Raw genomic sequence first — 20,505 nt, forward strand, 5'->3', positions numbered from 1 at the left:
CTGCAAAGTGTGGGCCCTCCCTTTGGTTGACACTGCGTGTCTGATTGACAGGAACAACAGGTGAGGCTGTTAGTCTGAGCAGACAGTCAGAACGAATGTGTGTGCGCGCTTGAGCATTTAGGCGTATATTATATATTAATTAGGCGTATATTAATTATATTACGAGCCCAACGCTCTAACCACTAGGCTACCTGCCGCCCATAAATAACTTTCTGGGAGATGTTTCCTTTCTTTCATTTTTAAATATATATATATATATATATGATTTTTTATATATATATAAATACATAAAAAATTAATAAATACAACAACAACAAACAAACAAAATATATATATATATATATATATATATATATATATATATATATATATATATATATATATATATATATATATACACACATTTGTATATAAATAGTCATAACTAGCAGTACGATATTTAAGTTGCTGCTTCAGTCTCATTGTTAATTGTGCCTAAAATCATTTATATGGCCAACTACGCCTCACTTCCTATTTAATATTGCCATAGCAACAGACCTGCTACTTCATAGCTTTCCCTGGCTCCACAAACCAGTAACTCCCTAACATTAGCTAGTTAGCAAGCTAACAAGAAAAGCCAGCTAAAACGTGTGATATAGACTAACTAGGGATTACGGCTGTACGGATAATTTACCTAGGTATTTGTTAAGCTAACTAACTAATTGCGACTGCTCTGTTTTGGATGGCTGTTCATCTTGAAAATGTGAGTGAAATAGCTAAAAAAAAATAGCTACGTTAGCCATGTTACCAAGACTCGAGAAGCTAATGCGTTAACTAGTCATGTGGTTTCAACTTCGGTGCACACCAGATGAGAGGAAAGTAGCCAAGTTAGCTAGCAAACAAGATAGACATCGGTCCATGCTACTTCTCAAAAATGTTTATTTGAATGCGAAAATTCTGGCTATATATGCCTAAAAGAAATGCATGTTCAGTGATCACGTAATAGACTTAATTAAACATTTATTTGAAGAGGGCAGGCACTGAGTGAGTCCTCATGTGGTTTGCCACATAGCTAGTACTCATTGTCACCAAAGGAGGGCAGTACTGTCAGTGTCATGACCTGAGTGAGTGTGACTATAATCTGAACTTCATCATTATTTTGCTCTCTTCTTTCCATCAGTCTCCTCATAATGCTATCCTATAGCCACCCCCTGGCGAAATCAATATGGCATCTGATAGCTACCCATCACATGAAGGCAGGAAGAAGAAGAGTGACGAATGTGTAAAGAGCAAAGACAAAGAGGCTGATGTCCTGAAGGTCCAGGTGGACATAGAGGAGCTCACAGCCTCTGGCCACATTGCCCTAAAGCAAGGGGACTGTGAAGAAGCCCTCCGCTGTTTCAAAAAGGCCTTCAAAGCTTCCATAGAGGTGACATTACTTAGGCTAATTCCATGTTGTCCATTTTGAGACATTTTGTCCTGCACCTCACCCATATAATATAGGGCTTGCTAAAACTGTGAGGGGGAGAACTGAGCACATGAATTTATTGTTTGGAAAATGTCCAGGCAACAAAAACTTGTCTGGTTCAAGTCCAAATGGATTACAGTGTTTACACAATCTTTATTGTCCCCCAAATGGTAATTGGTTTTCACAACAACATACATCTGACAACCACAATATTTAGACATACTGTATGGAAGAAAGTCAAATATGCTGCATAATGTTTACTGGTACTTATGTTAGCTTTTATAATGTTTAAGTTGCCTGTCTTAACATACTCTATCACCCACAGTTAAAGGAGACCAGGGTCCAGCAGGCATGTGCCTTTAACCTGGGAGCTGCCTACGTGGAGGTGGGTAAAGCCCTGAAGGGGCTGGACTTCCTGAAGCGGGCCCAGCCAGGAGAGAAGGGAGAGCGGGTAGCAGACCTCCAGTTCAACATGGCCGTAGCCCATGAGATCCTGGGGAACCACGGCCAGGCGGCTGGTCACTACCTCCAGGCAGCCCAGCTGTACCGCTCCCAGGGGGATGGGGCTAGTGAGGGGGACTCCTGTATGAAAATGTCCCACTGTCACCTGCTCCTAAAGGTCAGTCAGCTCCAGGTTTATGGTTCAGCTCAAGGATCAGATTACCCTACCAAAAATCTCATTAGAGGGGAACTGTAAAACGGCAGTAAACTGTACTTATATTCCTCACCTTAAGCCATTCCAAAATGTAGGTGGGATACTCTCCTAAAGAGATTTAACACCAATCCAATATATTCAGAGAAAAGACCAAACTGTGCTTTTTTATAATGAGGGATTACCACCAGGAAATTTGCTTTCATGCACATTAAGATTGTGCTGAGTCAGAATTTAGAAGACCACCCATATCTTCTGCAAAGAAAATAAGATGCTTATGCATGAGGCCTAGAATACTCGAGACTGAAAATTGAAGGACTATACCACAGTAGGAAGAAAACAAGCTTCTCTGCTAAAATAAATGCTCAAGTACTCAAAAAATGCTTGAGTAAATTGCGATAGTTGAATGATTGTTAAATAAGTTCTCTTTTTTTACAACCAAATGGAAATAGTTGCTTTTTATGAAAATAGTTTCTTTATAGAAGGGTCCAGACATCTTTTTGTGATTTATTTTTATTTTTTTAGAAACAAACAGCAAATCACGTCCTCATCCTCGTTGTATAGTATAGGGGCCCTGAAAAAAATGAACAAAGGCTCCAAAAACAACAACAATATGTAATTTTAGAAACGACAAAGCTCTCAGTATAGTGATGTAGGGCTTTAGATGTTTTACATATGAAATTGTGTCATTCCAAACTTTATCCGCAACATTATATTTCCTTTTGTGCAACTTGAGCGATACCTATATTTGGTTATAAATACTCAACTTCTCCTTTAATTGATTGTCAGTTGATTGATTCATATGAGCCATCTTCCTTCTAATGTATTAGGTGCTCAGAAATCATGCTTTGCAATTTGTTTAATCAATACAATTGTAACACAAATAAAAATTATTCCATTAACCTTTTCAGATCTTTAGTGAACCTGCCCACCTCCCTCATCTTTGCTGATCACCAGCTGCCACTGATGAAGGGCCAGTCGCTGTCATTATGGTCCGTTTCTCATTGGGACACCCTCAGTCGGTGTGTCAGAGTCAAGCCACAATAAAATTATTTAGAGAACTGCCATAGGCAGTGTGTGGGTATTATCAATAAATTAGTATCATTATTAGCATTTATAATAGGGATGTAAAGATTCACCTGTATGCATCAGTCCCTGGTTCAAATGTTTAAGATCTGAGTGCATCGGTCAGCGGGACCCCAAACCGATCCAAATGTAGCATGCATCTGTCCAAAAATCAATTCAAACGTTGCAAATCACCTGTTCACAATTTTTTGTTGTTGCTCAAATTACTTTCTTTCTACCTTCCGAAAATGCCTCTCATCTTTTGTGACAATTGCATCCTCTACTTCAGTGTCAAACTAAGCATACAATTGTGTTGACAGTCATTGATCGACATTTTGCATGCTGAACAACCCTAAGCAAAATCGGTAGTCAAACTGCGAGCAGCTTCGCTCGCTGACTAACGTGAGGCATGACTATTCCTGATCTGGCACATATGCGCTTCACCTTCAGCATTCAGATGTTTGAAAATATCTTGTGCAATATTAGGCTTTCAGTTGAGTGACAACCAATGTAATTTGTTAGGTTATTGTTATCAAATGGGCTGTTGAAAATTGTGTTTTACCAGAATAAAGTAGCCTAAGCTACTGCGGGACACACAGCTCTCATCTGGCTTTACATGCTGATCAGAGCTTACATTGGATTTTATTTTGATTGTTCAGGTACACCATCAGCAATAGTTTTGTGTAGTTTTGCTTAAAACAATGAGTATGCGGAGCCCCAGATCGAGGGAGATTATCAGTGTTCTTTAATGTCTTCCAATTCCTAATAATTGCTCCCACAGTTGATTTCTTCAAACCAAGCTGCTTACCTATTGCAGATTCAGTCTTCCCAGCCTGGTGCAGGTCTACAATTTTGATTCTGGTGTCCTTTGACAGCTCTTTGGTCTTGGCCATAGTGGAGTTTGGAGTGTGACTGTTTGAGGTTGTGGACAGGTGTCTTTTATACTGATAACAAATTCAAACAGGTGCCATTAATACAGGTAATGAGTGGAGGACAAAGGAGCCTCTTGAAGAAGTTACAGGTCTGTGAGAGCCAGAAATCTTGCTTGTTTGTAGGTTCTGATTCAAGATGTGTGTTTGCAGGACTGGACCCAGGCAGCTCAAAGCTTCCAGAGGGCTGGAGAGAGCTACAGGATGGCAGGCAAGCTGGACTCAGCCACCATGGCCTACAAAGAGGCAGGGAGTCACATGCTCCAGTCAGATGACTTCACCGTGGATGATATCATCACCGTGCTCACTGATTGCCTCGAGCTGAGCAACAACATCAAAGACCCAGAGTTGCTCGGTAGATAAACTGTCAGAGTAACTGAATTGAGGAAAAAACAAATGAGTAACAGCATTGTTAGTCAACAATTTGGTCACAGTTTTGTGACTTTATCCCTCTGTCTTTCAGGTAAGGTGTACAATGACCTGGGCCTGATTTTCTCCCAGCTGAAGTTGTTCCAGGAGGCAGCCGGGTGCTATGAGCGGGCCCTGCCCCTGGCCAGCACCAGGCCCAGCAGGCTGGCCGTGGTCCTACAGAACCTGGGAGCCGTTCACAACACACTGAGCCAGTACCGGCAGGCCCTGGACTACCACCGCCAGGCAGCCGACCTGCATGGTGAGCTTATTACGTCAATTACGCTGGAGAGTTTAGTTATACTGTATTTTCTGCACAGTTCAGTGCTGTTGTGTACTGCATGTAATAATGATATGCCATTTAGCATGCGCTTTTCTCCAAAGTACTCTGCGTGCATATTTTTTCATATGAGTGGTGCAAGCACTCTACCAACTGAGCCACAGAGATTAATGTGTGTGTGAGGAACATGTTACCTGAGGCGTGTAGGAGTAATTGTTTAGGCAGAGGGGCAGACCATTCCTCAAACATTTCATTATAAAGTAAACTCACTCACTTTTGTACATCGCCTTGGTCCGTACAATTGACCTTATCTTAGCGCCCAAAAAATGTAATACTTCCAGATCAACTGTAATGTCAATACCACTGTAAAGCACAATTTCTCCACTTTCCAACAACATCCATGATGGGACCTCCACGCTGCCCGTTTCTGCATGATTCAAGAAGGCAATGAGCTCCGTCAGGTCTTTTTAAAAATGGCGGGTGGGGAGGTGAAACTAATGTGTGATAGTGAGGAGGAGAGATGTCGTGTGGGGAAACGGCTTTTTTTCACTCGATCTGTCCAACTTATCGCCTCTAAAATGTAAATAAAACACTATAAATAGTCTATATATAATGTGTCATTACATACCTATTTGAAGGTTTGTGTCGAATTTGAATCGGGTTTTTAGGGCGGTGCTAAAGTGATCTTCAGAAGTAAACAGCGGCTTTTGAAAGTCATGATCGCTTGCAGTGATGATGCAAAAAATGACTAGGTATCCCCCCTTACCCCCGTCACTGTCCATTTCTTGTTTTTAAACGATGAGAGAAGTGCTACACCTGGTGGAGAGAGATTGTAAGTCAGAAACAGTTGCTTTATGCGTGCTGTATATGTTACGGCATGACACGTCACGATGTAACAGAGGGTCCGTTTTTTTCTCCGGTACTATAGAGCCATTACCATGTCGATCAACGCTTGAATAGAAACGTAGTTCACACCCCAGATTTTGAAGTCAACACAGTCGCTACAGTCCCATTAGTTTTCTTTGCAGCCTTGTTTGAATGTCGCGGTTGCGCACATTTGTACAGAATGGGGTGAGTTTACATTACCCTGATTAATCCTTTACAGTACCTTGGTCTGTCTGTGTGTCCAGTGCTCTTCATGCCTCTAATCTGTCTCTGTGAGCAGCTCTCACATTAGCAACAGAGAAAAGTGTGTGTGTGCGCGTGCAGGGGTGTGTGGGCTGAGATTCCACTGAGGCAATCCCATGGGTACTTAGAGTGCTTACCACAGCACCACTGAGTGACTCACACACTGTTATGTCTTGTGCGTATGTGCATATTATTTTTTGCTGTTGGGGATGTGAGCATGACATTATAGCTACTTATTCTTTTTTTAAGTGGGAAAAACGGATATCTCTCTGATACTTCTCCCCCTTCTCTTTCCCCCTCATTCTGTGTGTCTGTCAGGGTCTTTGGGCAGTCGTCGTGCTCAGGGCCGCTGCTTCAGTAACTTGGCCTTTGCTCTCAGTCAGCTGGGGGAGCATGAGGAGGCAGCAGAGAACTACCTCCACGCCTTGCAGGCCTTCAAAGACACTGGTACAAAGTTCTTCATTCTTTATAAGAATAATAATAAGCACATTTTTCATGTTGAAGTGTGTTCTAAATGTTTGAACAGACTATTAATGACTCTTTACGTCCATTGACCCCTTTTGACACTTAAAGTCTCTCTCTCTTTCTCCCTTGTTTACTCAACTTTCTCAATGTCTCTTTATATTTATCTTTCTTCTTCCTCCTTTTCTCTCTCTATCTCTCATATATCTCTAGATGACTATAAGGGCCAATGGCAGACTTGTGAGTGTTTAGGGGAAGTTCATTTTAAGTTGAGAGACCTGGAGAGAGCCACCCTCTACTACAAACAAGCTCTGGGTTTACTGTCAAAGTGCAAGGTAAAGAGGTCACTACTACAAATACACCAACCCATACAATCAATCCTCAATAGAATATACTTTTTCAGTTATATGTGGTTGCTCAGACCTTATCAGACCGTATAACGTTGGTTAACCGCCGTCTTCATTTCCAGGACTCGTCCAGCTCGGTCCAGGAGCGTCTGGTCAACAAGCTGAGCGAGGCCCTGCAACACAGGCTGTCACTGATCACCCCTGGAAAACCCCAGGTAGATGCTGTCTGGACACCACACTCCTGACCATCATACTCAGTTGCAGGAAAACAAACTGATTTGTTTATCTATCAGCCAGTATCTAGTTAATATACCAACACTATAACCAGATAATATATCAACCATCTTCTGGTCTGTTCATGGGAACTATAATGTAGTGTGTGTGTGTGTGTGTATGTGCGTGTGTGTGTGTGTACGTGTGATGTGCCTGCTTGCGTGAAAACCATTACTACACTCTGCATAGAGATGTCTCGGCCCTCGTCTACACACTCAAAATAGAAAAGCTGTTCTGAATGGCCATAGGGCAAAGACTGAGCCCCAAGGTGAGGACCTTCAGTTTAAATGTTGACTGTGAAAAATGGTTCCATTTCAAATCACTTTCAACTCTCTTGTAGAACTTGTAAGTGTACTCATGCGTTTATACAGTTTTATTTCCTGTGTACTGACTGGGCTGCTGTTCCATAGTGAGTGGAGCTGGCTCAGCAGAGGTGTCTACCGGAGAGCCGGGGAAGGAGGAGGAAGCCCCGGTGCCAGATGGAGAACAGGCACACACAGTGACCATGGGAGAAGCAGGTGACTCCCAGTCACCGGTGACAGGATCTCTCACTGAGCAGCCGGGCTATCGGACTGTGCTGCCAGGGGCAAACAGGCAGGGCATTTAACACACACACACACACACACACACAATGTAAACATCATCATACAGGCTCACACAGTGCACATTATCACTAATTTACTGTACATATTAGCACACATACACTAACGTTCAAAAGTTTGGGTCACTTAAAAATTTCCTTGTTTTTGAAAGAAAAGCAAATTTTTTGTCCATTAAAATAACATCAAATTGATCAGAAATACAGTGTAGACATTGTTAATGTTGTAAATGACTATTGTAGCTGGAAACGGCTGATTTTTAATGGAATATCTACATAGGCGTACAGAGGCCCATTATCAGCAACCATCACTCCTGTGTTCCAATGGCACGTTGTGTTAGCTAATCCAAGTTTATCATTTTAAAAGGCTAATTGATCATTAGAAAACCATTTTGCAATTATGTTAGCACAGTTGAAAACTGTTCTGATTAAAGAAGCAATCAAACTGGCCTTCTTTAGACTAGTTGAGTATCTGGAGCGTCAGCATTTGTGGGTTCGATTACAGGCTCAAAATGGCCAGAAACAAATAACTTTCTTCTGAAACTCGTCAGTCTATTCTTGTTCTGAGAAATGAAGGCGATTCCATGTGAGAAATTGTCAAGAAACTGAAGATCTCAGACTGTCCAATAAAAATAAAAGATTAAGATGGGCAAAAGAACACAGACACTGGACAGGGGAACTCTGCCTAGAAGGCCAGCATTCCGGAGTTGCCTCTTCACTGTTAACGTTGAGACTGGTGTTTTGTGGGTACTATTTAATGAAGCTGCCAGTTGAGGACTCGTGAGGCGTCTGTTTCTCAAACTAGACACTCTAATGTACTTGTCCTCTTGCTCAGTTGTGCACCAGGGACTCCCACTCCTCTTTCTATTCTGGTTAGAGACAGTTTGCGCTGTTCTGTGAAGGGAGTAGTACACAGCGTTGTACTAGATCTTCAGTTTCTTGGCAATTTCTCACATGGAATAGCCTTCATTTCTCAGAACAAGAATAGATTGACGAGTTTCAGAAGAAAGTTATTTGTTTCTGGCCATTTAGTAATAGTGTACATAGCTGCACCATTATAAACACGTGCATAGCCCAATAACACCCTTCCAGACAACCCATAAATAAACCCAGGGTAATTTTACTTGTGATTAGCACACTGGAAAATCAAACACGTTTTCATTTCGTGCCACCAGACTCCGGCCTCTTAAATTGTTTATTTTTGCAGAATGTCGTTAAGGTATAAACACCTATTGGGTTTTCTTAAATTACACTGAAGAAAATGAGCTCTGGGAGTGTCTGCTCTGCAGAGAAGAATAGAATCATGGGGAAATGGAGAGTCATTAGCCAGCCACAGATACATCATAAGAGCACCAGCAGAGAAAACAAAACCCCATACATAATTAATGTGCATGGGGATGACCTTGGCTTCCACTGATGATTCACTACCATCCCCCTGTAAACACACACTCATTTCTGCATAGCTGCACTATGTTTGTTATTCTCCCGGTCCCAGAGAAACGATATATCTAAGATGCCTTTAACTTGGCATTGTTGTGTGTGTGTGGCCAATGTTACACTGCTGCTTGTGACTTAAATTATTATTGAAAAGTTATTTTTGAGATGATGATGTTTGAGCGTGCCTCTTCCTCTCACCTCCAGGAACCTGAATAATCATTTTGAGCATCCCGACCCCCATTACCAGAACCAGGACCCATCAAACCACCCTGTACTCGCCCAGCAGAGTAAGAACCACTCCCCTCAATCTTAACCTGAGAAACGGGTGCACAACATTCACTTTTTTCCAAATCTCCCATTGGGGAAGTAGCTAGCTACTAGCTATAACTAGTGTGTGGGCTAAGTAGTCCTTATTTGGACAGAGGACCACTAGCATGTTAAAATAACACTATTGGGGTTTTTTTCATCCACATTCTGCACATGTTGTTACAAGAAAGTAATGGCTGTTTTATCAAAAGCTTTGTTCAACCAATTTTTACTGTTTGTTATAATCCCTCTGTAGGCGAGAATTTATATGAGCGCATTAAACCGATGACAACACAGACTAACAGGTACATAATGTCTGTGAGTTATTTCCAGTGATCGGCTTTGGTTTGAGTAATCATTGATACTGACTGAACACGTATCATGTGTTTTAGTGAGACTCCATTGTCCGAGAGCTCCGAAGTTTCACCCACTGCTGCGTCAGATAATGAAGAGACCATACCCCTGTTAAAGAAACGGAAGTCCCAAATCTGCACGGTCATGTAGATGCAAGTCCAGGCTAATGTGGTTGGTTAATTGAAAGTATTCATAGGAATTACTCTATTGAGTGTATTTCTATGGGTAAAATCTGCTCTTTGCAAATTGGTATATAAAATACTAATGCACATGTAAGTGCTACTCTATAATATTGTCTGTCTCATCTCCTGCACGTACAGGTGTTGCCTTGTCATTGCATTTGTCTTCCAAACAATCCCTGTGTGTATGCTGGTCATTGTCCCCCACAATGAAATCGGGGAAGGCACTTTGGATCTGTTTCCGTCCGTTAGTAGGTTCACGTGTTAGTCACAAGCGATATCTCAGACAGCACTGGCCCGGTTTTGACTAAACTTGGGTGAATGATGCGTCTTGCCATAGCGTTAAGGCATTTAGAAAATTACACTGATTGGCCAGATGGTGGCTCTGTAACGAGATTGAAAATGCAAACTTTGAAAGGTCATGCCCCTCACCCCGTTTGACCTTAAGTCATGAAATTTAGTAGATCGATCCCTGTCTTCACAAGGAACAAGTTTGTCTGAAAAACAGTTAATACTACTCTTCTGTTACCGAATGACCGATCTGCACAAAACTTGATATGTGGCATTTATGGAAAACGATCTCTCAATGTAATATTTGACTGGTAGCTACAACAACATGGCCGCTATTGACCAATAAACATTCACGTGGGTGTGGTCTGGCACATAACTGCATATAAATCAGCCAAGGATATTCATATTGTAACATCATTTGGTACACATGTTGCAAACACTGTCAAGACTCAACATATGCAAGAACATTCATATCGACCTTGCGGTGGCGCTATAATCTGTTTGACTTAGTGATGAAATTTGGCACACATGTTTAGGGATATGAGCTAACCCACACGATATCTCAGACACCACTGGCACAATTTTGATGAAATTTGGGTGAATGATTAGTCATGCCATAGAGATCTGGCATTGACAAAATTACACTTATGGGGAAGGGGGCTATAGTAATCAACTGTACATACGTTAGTCATTCGTGGGGGATGACATGTTTACTGTTGCCTTATTTCAAGGTATCTTGGTCGTCAATATTCTAAGATTGTCATATTGTGTATTATTTCTTTGATCATGCTAACTTAAATCTCTGCTCTTCTCTTGAATCATGGTTGTACAATTTGAAATAAATGTAATCTGTTTTTGAAGTATTTAACTCTGATCCTTTGTAAATTAATAGTCACCCCAAGGCTTAACAAAGCCATCGCCGTTGATCATTGCTACAAGAGAACACAAAAAAGAACGAGCACCCAATCTGTTTTCAATTGGTTTTCCTAAAGGGCACACTTTGAGAAAATAGGCCTAACCTTTAATTAAATGCAAATGGAGGGTAAATTAAACTTGGCCGCTTCAATCGACTTGTTAAACATGTTAATGAAACATTTTCATTATGCCTCCACTATGGCAGAGGTCATGTTCACAGTTTTCACAAGTCAAATTGGAGATGGCAAGAATCAATCTATTGTAAAGAAAACACATTCCATGCATTTGTTTATGGTAAAGAGTGTTTTAAACTAAAGTGTAAGCGTTACCCATCACATGGCTTGATAATAGGTCTACAATTTTTTATTTTTTTTAACTATATGTAATCACATCCTTTGCCGCTTTTCAGTAGGAATGTAGAAATGATGCCAGGGAAACATGCGTCACTCATGATGTAGGCTCAAGTTTACTTTTCCCAACTGGTCAATAAAATCCTGCCTTTTATTGTCAAAGTGCTGTCGTAACTTCTGACTCTTCGGAGTCGGTCTCTATCGAATCTCACCTAATATATCTAATGATCTTTGATTAACTAGTTAATAAACTGGTTCGATTTAAATGGTTAATAAAATGTGGCCGGATAATTTTCAATCTGAAAGCGAGTAAACCGTATTCAAAATGTTTTTTTTTACTTCACAGACCTTTCAGAGGGCAGGTACTCAACATGAAAAAGGGCACCCCCTGCTCAACTCAATTTAAACAAAAATATATCTATTTTATTTTTACTTTCAGAATTGTTAACCATCTCGAAATTCAGAACATAGCCTAATAAATGCCTCTTAGCATAGGCCTATTTATTTTTGCAACAACACACTAACTCATCACAAATTGAAAGCAAGCTAGTTACAGTGCCTCCTAAAGACATGATTGACATTGGGAAAAGATGATCAGCTGATCGTTGATGATTGATGTAAATCTGCTAGTTAGCTAGCTTGATTATTTGTTTTTTACTGATTTAGGATTTATCTTCAATGCTGTTAAATAATAACTTCATAATATACCTTATTATTCAATCTTCTACCTCGTGATATGTGGCTTGTGTGGATAATTTAGTATACGGTGGTTAGCTAGATTCTAGACTACCTGTGTTCAGTGATTAACTTGTAAATCGGGAGGTGCTGGAACAAAAAGTGAGTAACTGAGAGCACCCCTCCCTCGTGCTCACGTTTTGTTCCAGCACCTCCCAATTCATGGTGTAGTAGACTATTCTGAATTATTCAATTTCTTACTGAACAGACAGCAGTAACTCTAACTTTTGCAAATGTATTTCAATTTAGGTAGAGGTGGAAATGTACACCATTGTTACCCAGAGGGTCATGCTTTTTCAATTTCAGTCAGGCGGAGGGTTTAGTCTTTTTTTCTTTTCTTTTTTTTAGTCCAGGTGAGGGTCATGTAATTTGAAATCAATTAAATGTCATTGTTCAGTGTTTTAGAATTAGTATGATGCCCCTCATCCCTGAATTTCTACTGGGTGTGCAATATCAAGCGTGCCTAGTGTGGTCTCAATAAAATGATCCATAGCCTATACTATAGGCCAAGGGTGGGCAAACTTTTTGGCTCGAGGGCCACAATCCGGATTTTGAAATTCAACGGAGGGACGCATTTTTTGGGGGACCAATTGTTTGTTAAAATCCATTTGCGGGGGCCTCTCGAGTGGTGCAGTGGTCTAAGGCACTGCATCGCCATACTTGAGGCTTCACTACAGACCCGGTTTCGATCTCAGGCTGTCACAGCTGGCCGTGACTGGGAGACCCACGAGACAGCGCACAATTGGCCCAGCGTTGTCCGGGTTAGGAGAGGGTTTGGCAGGCCGAGATTTCCTTGTCCCATTGTGCTCTAGCGACTCCTGTGGCGAGCCGGACGCATGCACACCAGGTGTACGGTGTTTCCTCTGACACACTGGTACGGCTGGCTTCCGGGTTAAGCGGGCATTGTGTCAAAAAGCAGTGCAGCTTGGCTGGGTCGTGTTTCGGAGAACGCACGGCTCTCGACCTTTGCCTCTCCTGAGTACTTAGGGAGTTGCAGCGATGGGACAAGACTGTAACTACCAATTTGGATACCACAAAAATGAAATGGGGAGAAAAAAGGGTGTCTGCTTTAACAAACCTTTTTTATTTTTGTACTTATGTATTGAATATAGTTTTTGTGTTGTGTATTTTTTATAAGCCCTGGGGCTTCCAACCACACTTGCACACCGTTTTTTATTTATTTGTTTTTAACTGTATTGTTGTTTCACTTATTTTCTTCTTGTGCAAATACATTCAACCTTAACCTTAAACCTATGTGTTAAATAACAAATGGCTTTTTCTCTAAGTCATTGATGATCAGATAATTCAGTTGAAACTTCAGTCCAAACTTAGACTATCCTCTTTTTTTTAACAATAGCCTTTATAGAAATCTAAATGTCTTTGGTGCTACAGCATGCACTCATTCGTTGTCATGTAATGTTGCGGTATATATTTTTTTTATTCAGCTTTTCTCCAGTCATGTAAAACGACGTAGAATTGCAAGAAATGTGTTTATAAAAGGCAAAAGAAATTCGGACTGCAAATAAGATGATACATTCGTGCAGTGCTTTTATTATAATGGATATCTTTTCATCCCTACAATTGTCTGCAAATCCACAATCTTCTAGCTACTTTGCTATGTAATGCTTACAACACGAAGAACAGTTTCTAAAACTGCATATCTAAGGCTCTGGCCTGGATCTCATAAAAACATCGTAGCACTAAGTTAAGATGATCTTAGTGCTACGATGCTTTTGGGAAACCCAGCCCTTGTCTATCATAGGCGTGAGGGTAAACGTAGGCATGTTCTCTGTTATCCATTTTCTTTGAATTATTGTTTTGGGTATAGGGGAGGGTCACTTTTTTTTCAAGCTTTCAGAGTGGGTCAGGTAAAAATATATTTTACTGAAGGGAGGGCCATCCATTTTAATTTCAGGGAGGTCCGATTTTCTCCAGGTATCCCTCATTGTCAATAACGTGCAGTCCCTTATCAGGGGTGCTGCAGCACCTCTAGCACCGCTCCCGCTGCTATGATTGTATAAGGAAATGCATGATGAAGTGCTGCTGCACATAGGCTATCAGCAATCCAGATCGAAAATGAATGATGATGTGTTATAAATCAAGTGTTATGAAGTGTGAATCAAATGTTATGCTGCTCTGGTATTACTGTTTATATTTAAACTAGTTAGCTTGCTACACACATGCTCCTCCAGTGACTGCATTTCAAATCATGCATGTTTGGATACTGGGCGAGCGCAAGCTCCATGAGTGCTGAGCAATTAACCGAAATGTCGGTTATTTTTTGGTTTTTAAACAACTAATTGACCAATGTACGTTTAAATTATTTGAATTCCATTTTGTTAAGAGTTTTTTCTGTCAGCTCAATGGGCAGTTTATGTAGAGATAAATCGGATCAAGCCTGAACTATGCAATGTAGTAGGTTTAGTTTCCAACAGGCCAATATTCTACATACATTAGCACAGAAAACATGGTAATTAACTACAATGACAATAATCCATTGCGCACCTGCTTACTTGTCCGGTCTGTGTGGAGCACTGAGCTATAATAAGAACGGTGTGGAGCAGACACGGGTTGATTGATACTTGGCATTCAGCAGTCAATAAAGCATGTCTTATTTACTTTGAAGAACTACTAAAATGTTGATTTTTGTCAGACTGCATAGGCAGCAGGTCTATAGAGATGGAATGATGACTTGGAATGAAATAATAAAGTAATCAAATAAAACATAATTTATTCACTTTACTTTAATAAAATATGGTTAATAAGTGATAAGCAGTAATGGGCATCACTAACATTATATATATATATATATACAGAATGTCTTATTTTTTTGTTATTTTTGTACATATGTTATTCTTTTTTTACTTTTAATTGTTTTGTTCTGTGTTGTTACGACATTCGACCCACATAATGCATAGTGCATTTCATGTCTAAAAAATAAACCGAAATCGAAACCGAACCTACCTCATAAAGCCCTAATCGCTCAGCACTAATCTCCATGCATGGAAGACTGGGAAAAAGTCACAACCGGGCTCACATGAGCTCCATTCAAGGCAGACCAACGGTTGGGGTGGAGGTGTGGGGTGGCGAATTTGACGTCATCGCGACGACTAGGTGGAAGTGGGTTCAGAACAACAATGACAACAACTGTATACAAAAAATATAAAATTATACCACCACACAAAAGAACACTTGGCAAGTGGGAGGGAAAAGGGGCAGGTGTTCTGGCACAGGTAAACACATATTGTGCACGCGCCTGCAAATCAGTATTGCCAAATAATCGGTAGTCCATGCTTTTGATGCACCAGGTTTATTTTCAGCACTTCAGCACCTGCGTGTATGGACAGCTCCCCTCCCATGTCTATTTTTGATGAACGCAAGTAGTGGGATAGAGTGGTCTGTTGAACTGCACTGTAGCTGCAGAACCTATTTCACCAACCTCGGAGCCCGACAAGGATTGGACATTGGATCATTTGGGAAACTCCCATGGATATTGACATATACAAAAAGAAAACTGTGTGAAAGATGGATCAACCGAAACGCTGAAATTGTTGTATGCCTACTTTGGAGAAGAATACGTAATTTTGGGTTTCAATTATTTTTGATACTGCGGTAACTGAAGATAATACATATATTTCATTGCAGGACGGTTTAGCTGATCAATTGGAATACACAACATTGTATCAGAGAGAAAGTGTGCTTTGTGGCGTATTGTGAGGGAATGCGCGAATTCCAAGTGAGTTGAGCGTTAAACAAGGTAAGAGTGAGCAGAGTCCTGTAATATATCTCACTGCATGTTGTCATTATGTGGACAGATGACTAGCATACATAAACGTGCTATAGGATAAATTTGACTAACTGTTGTATAGCCTACATTATAGTGGCATAACAATCAATAAATATCCTAATTTGTTAAAGGACTATATGGTACGAAACAATCAATAGAATAAAATATGCAATATCCCTGCATATCTACGCTTCTTGTCCAGTTACAACACGAAAACAAACAAATGTCCAAAATATAAAGGCAAAACGTTACAAATATATAGGTCTTAATATAGGTCTTATACTTAATTTTTTTACCTTCCATTTTCAAAGGTTAGGTTAAAGGTTTTTCCCTTCACTTATAGTTTGTAATCCCATTGACCCATCCATCAGATTGCTGCAGTTTCCGAATCGACCGCGACCTTTTACCTTGCACACACACAAATATAGCAAAAGCAGTGACGCCAACCGAAATATGTCTTCCGCATTTAACCCAACCCCGCTGAATCAGATAGGTGCGGGGAGCTGCCTTACAACGTTCACTGCGCCCGGGGAGTAGTTGTTGGGGGTTAACTGCCTTGCTCAAGAGTAGAATGTCTCGGGGTTTCGATATAGGATTTATATTACCACCGCTTTGCAGTGACGCCAAAAAATAATTCATGAATGTACACTGTAAACACTCCCTAGTCCCTAGTAGGCTACTGGTGCATGCTGGGATGATCAATTTACTGCGTGAAACTTGATCCCAATGTCCTTCAGACACCTTCGCGTGCCGGTGCCATTTATTCTTCAGTGGATGGGAGAACAGTCACAGCCACTAAAAATAACTCATCATTCTATTACATGATTAACACCCATTCAAGACTTCGTTTTGAAAATGTTAACATACTGAGAGGAGACAGAGTGAGGATCAGCGTTGAAAGACTTAGTTAATGAGAGTGAGATGGTGAGAGAGAAAGTGTGTGTGTGTGTGTGTGGCATAGGAAAGGCATAATTAATGTTGAATTAATTAAAGTGAGATGGTGAGAGAGACAAAGTGATAAAGAGAGGGAGTGTGTGTGTGGCATAAGGACACACACACACTTGGTCCAAGGTCATCTAAACTGAAAGGGGGATATGGTTGGGTATTCTATATCAGGGAGACAACGAGAAAGGCTGTCTTTGTGCTGCTACTTTAAGTGCAGTGTTGTGTCAATGTTCTCAGCATCAGTACTGGGGCCATCAGGGATCTGACGGGGCCGAAAAGAAACAAGTCATGGTCAGAAGAGGCTGAAAATGACCCTTATATCAATCTAATGTGCCTTTCTCTGTGTTACAAACCAAGAACGAACACCATCTCTGCATATGACAATGCCCTTTGTTAAAAAGATGTATAAACTCCATTCATTCCCAGGGTAGGCTGACAAACTAAATGAGCTAATCCGTGGCACCAGTTGGCTTTTTCGGCACATTCTGGTGTGACATTTCTCTCTGGCGGATAGCAGAAGTCTCCCGGTCCCAATGTCCCTGCTGTAGAAACACATGATCTTCTTCTTTAGTATTCACAGGGCAATGTGTTTGGAGAGTGTGTTGACAGCTCTGGAGTGGGGTAAGGTCAGGCTCTGCAGTCCTCTACATCGACTTTCAAGCCAATAGACAATAGGCAGATGGCACATGTAACCTAAACAACACTGGCTTTTCGTGTTTCCAGGTTCAGTGTCATTCCATCTTACTCTAGGTGAACAGCCCATGTGTTTGAGTACTCGATAATGTTTTGACGATTGTTGATTGGTGGTGTTTAAATCTACTGCACTTGCTAAGAGAAGATGTATAGTCACTGTGAAATACTGTCTGATAATCTTATCTCATTTGATATTATGCTGTAAGATCAAATGAATGATGATGAATACAGATGATTTATCTGATCATTCTATCATAATCCTATTTCCAACCTTATTACCTCTGATATGTGTGTGATATACAGTACACAAAGTCCTCCTGGATCAGCCTCTCACTTTGAGGCTTTGTCATTACACTTTTATGTGCAAAGACATCTCACTCCCCCACTATGGTCCATGGTGTACTGTACGACACTGTGCCATTATGAATCACAGTCCACAAACAGTGCACACAATGATGCTATAGGGCACTGATTGCAGTCCTCTGGGGCTAGGACACAACACAGGCCAGGTTATTGTGCTCTGTGTGTGGGCTGATTGCATTGGCCATAAAGTGGTATAAAAACAGATCCATCATGGTCAGAGTCAACGTGGTTATTTACTGGTAGGTAGGCCTCTATTACAACCCAGAATCGGATCTGGTTGGATCACTGTTTTCCAAAGAAATGATTGCAATGCTTCTCACCAACACTACAGCCTATTTGAAACAGTAGGTCCGGTATTGCTTATTAAGCATAGGATTTAATGTCTGTTTTTTTCAATACAGAGCATTTATCCCAAGTCCAATTCCACACAGAGCCTTCCATTCAAGCATACATGCTATGTACATTTCCTCCCAAACATCTGTTGTGAAAATTACAGTAGCGTCAATATGGCCATTTTCCTGGTGTTCAAGACGTCAGATAAATATGTTACACTGGACAAGAGTTTAGCTGACATGCCAAACCTGTGTCTAACAGAATAGAGGGATATTTGGGAGGCCAACTAGAGCCATACAAACAGCAGTTATGAGAGAGGAAGATGCAGCACTGGTGCGATTACTGTGTGAGTTATACCGCAGAGGTTTGTTATTAGTAGGGGAGACTGCCTCGTCTCATTCGTGACAAAACAGTGTGTTGAATACCCATACTTCTCCTCTGGCCTTCTGTGTATAGTTGAGCAATAACAGGCAGCGTCATATTCTGATTACCAAGAGATTACAATATGTCACCGTGCGATTCTGTCAGTGGGATAATTGTTTATCATCTTGATGCCATTACGCACCATGCACAAACTGGTTGAATCAACGATGTTTCAACTTAATTTGCCAACGTATTGTGATGTGGAATCTGCGTGTAAAATACATTGGATTTTTAAAAAGTCATCAATTGTGGTTTTGAGGGTGAAATTTCAGCCTCAGGATTATGTCATTATGGTAACCATTTTTAAACATAGACAAACCGTGTGTAAAATATGTTGAATGTGTACCTTTAAAACAACGTCAGATCTTCAACGTTAAATAATCCACTGTCAGAAAACAACAATAGGCTGGGCAGCACCTCCTACTGGAGAATCTACCCTTTGGTCTCCCATCCAGGGTTTTAAGGTTTTAACCAATCCCAGCCCTGCTTAGCTATGATATTTGTCACTGACTATTACCAATGTGCAATCATGAGAAATATTGTTGGGAAATCTCCACTTAAAACTAAATAGATTCACTGTTGCTATTAAAGCCATTCCAACGGGTAGGTTTAACAGAGCAAATGAAATGTGACCATACTTTATCACTCATATAACATCAATGATGCTATTTAGGCCTGTATAGCATTTGAAAGTCCTCAACAGCTATTCTTTCAATTAAACCCAGAATTCATAAAAAAAATTGACAATACAAACTTAATTTAAGGTGCATTTAAAGTATGATTTCATTTGATTTAGTCCTATTCTTTAACTTTTATTTATTTATTGAGATACAGACATGAATCCAACATATCAATGATTAATTTGTAGACAAACTGGAATTAAAGCCAAACTAAATCAGTGGTACAGATGGAACTATCCAAGCAGAATATAAATCTCCTTCGGATGTTGATATTTGGTTGCATTTACAACCAAAAACAATTGGTTGTAATTCACTTTTGAAATACAATAAATAGCCTATTAACTTGTCTACAAGTTAACAAATTAGATGTTGGATTCACGTCTCCAACTCAACCAAAAATAAAAGTTAAAGAAATGGATTAAGACAATGGCTTAGCTTTAACTATCCAAGCAGTAGATACATCTCCTTTATATGTTGATATTTGGTTGAGTTGTCAACCAAACAGAATTCAATATTACTTTTGCAATAGAGTAAATAGCCTAAAGTTAAGACTATCTTCCAAACTAATGTAATATTCAACCTTCAAATTAGTAATACGTCCATTGGCACATTTTTAGGTTACTGTAACTATACATTTCTTCTTATGTAATCATATAAAACATGCATGTTCAAGATAATATGCGTAGGACCTTGCAGGTCAATGGAGATCTTCCCAATTGCTGTAACAATCTGCACAGAATCTCGAACGGCATTAATGTAATCTCAAAAGCAATACAGGTCATTTGGTTCTGCTATTAGATTAATTAAACACAGTGATAACACATTAAACATTAACGTCTCCCGAGTGGTGCAGTGGTCTAAGGCACTGCATCTCAGTGCAAGAGGTGTCATTACAGTCCCTGGTTCGATTCCAGGCTGTATCACATCCAGCTGTGTTTGTGCGGTGCAAAATTGGCCCAGCGTTGTCTGGGGTAGGCCGTCATTGTAAATAAGAATTTGTTCTTAACTGACTTGCCTAGTTAAATAAAGGCTAAAATATATATATATATATATGTTTTATTTAAAAACAAAATATCTGACATTGTATTCCCATTTTAACTTTGCTGTGGTTTTAGATGGTTGAAA

At 40.3% G+C, this 20,505-nt stretch overlaps 1 protein-coding gene across 3 annotated transcripts; it reads left to right on the top strand.

Moving 5' to 3' along the window:
* Positions 1-512: 512 nt before the first annotated feature.
* Positions 513-11,024, top strand: LOC110513388 (uncharacterized). Of its 3 annotated transcripts, none has more exons than XM_021593244.3 (13): positions 513-742; positions 1,160-1,408; positions 1,773-2,066; positions 4,247-4,448; positions 4,557-4,763; positions 6,228-6,356; positions 6,585-6,706; positions 6,841-6,933; positions 7,181-7,259; positions 7,402-7,585; positions 9,231-9,313; positions 9,589-9,637; positions 9,725-11,024. In XM_021593244.3, exons 2-13 carry the CDS (start codon positions 1,205-1,207, stop codon positions 9,834-9,836), a joined length of 1,758 nt encoding a protein of 585 aa, XP_021448919.2. In that variant the 5' UTR covers positions 513-742; positions 1,160-1,204; the 3' UTR covers positions 9,837-11,024. The 3 variants fall into 3 exon arrangements, 1 of the variants encoding a protein (XP_021448919.2); XR_016493780.1 differs by having other exon boundaries at positions 523-742; positions 7,402-7,509; XR_016493781.1 differs by lacking the exon at positions 7,181-7,259 and having other exon boundaries at positions 523-742.
* The last annotated feature ends 9,481 nt before the right edge of the window (positions 11,025-20,505 follow it).

Source organism: Oncorhynchus mykiss, chromosome 3, assembly GCF_057628025.1.
Source record: "Oncorhynchus mykiss isolate SJ-2025 chromosome 3, ASM5762802v1, whole genome shotgun sequence".
Taxonomy (NCBI): domain Eukaryota; kingdom Metazoa; phylum Chordata; class Actinopteri; order Salmoniformes; family Salmonidae; genus Oncorhynchus; species Oncorhynchus mykiss.

Excerpts from the sequence above, each read along its gene's own strand:
- LOC110513388 (XM_021593244.3), top strand. The coding sequence starts at position 1,205 with ATGGCATCTGATAGCTACCCATCACATGAAGGCAGGAAGAAGAAGAGT. Across the intron at positions 6,357-6,584 it reads GCAGGCCTTCAAAGACACTG|ATGACTATAAGGGCCAATGG; the intron begins GTACAAAGTTCT and ends ATATATCTCTAG. Across the intron at positions 7,586-9,230 it reads GTGCTGCCAGGGGCAAACAG|GAACCTGAATAATCATTTTG; the intron begins GCAGGGCATTTA and ends TCTCACCTCCAG.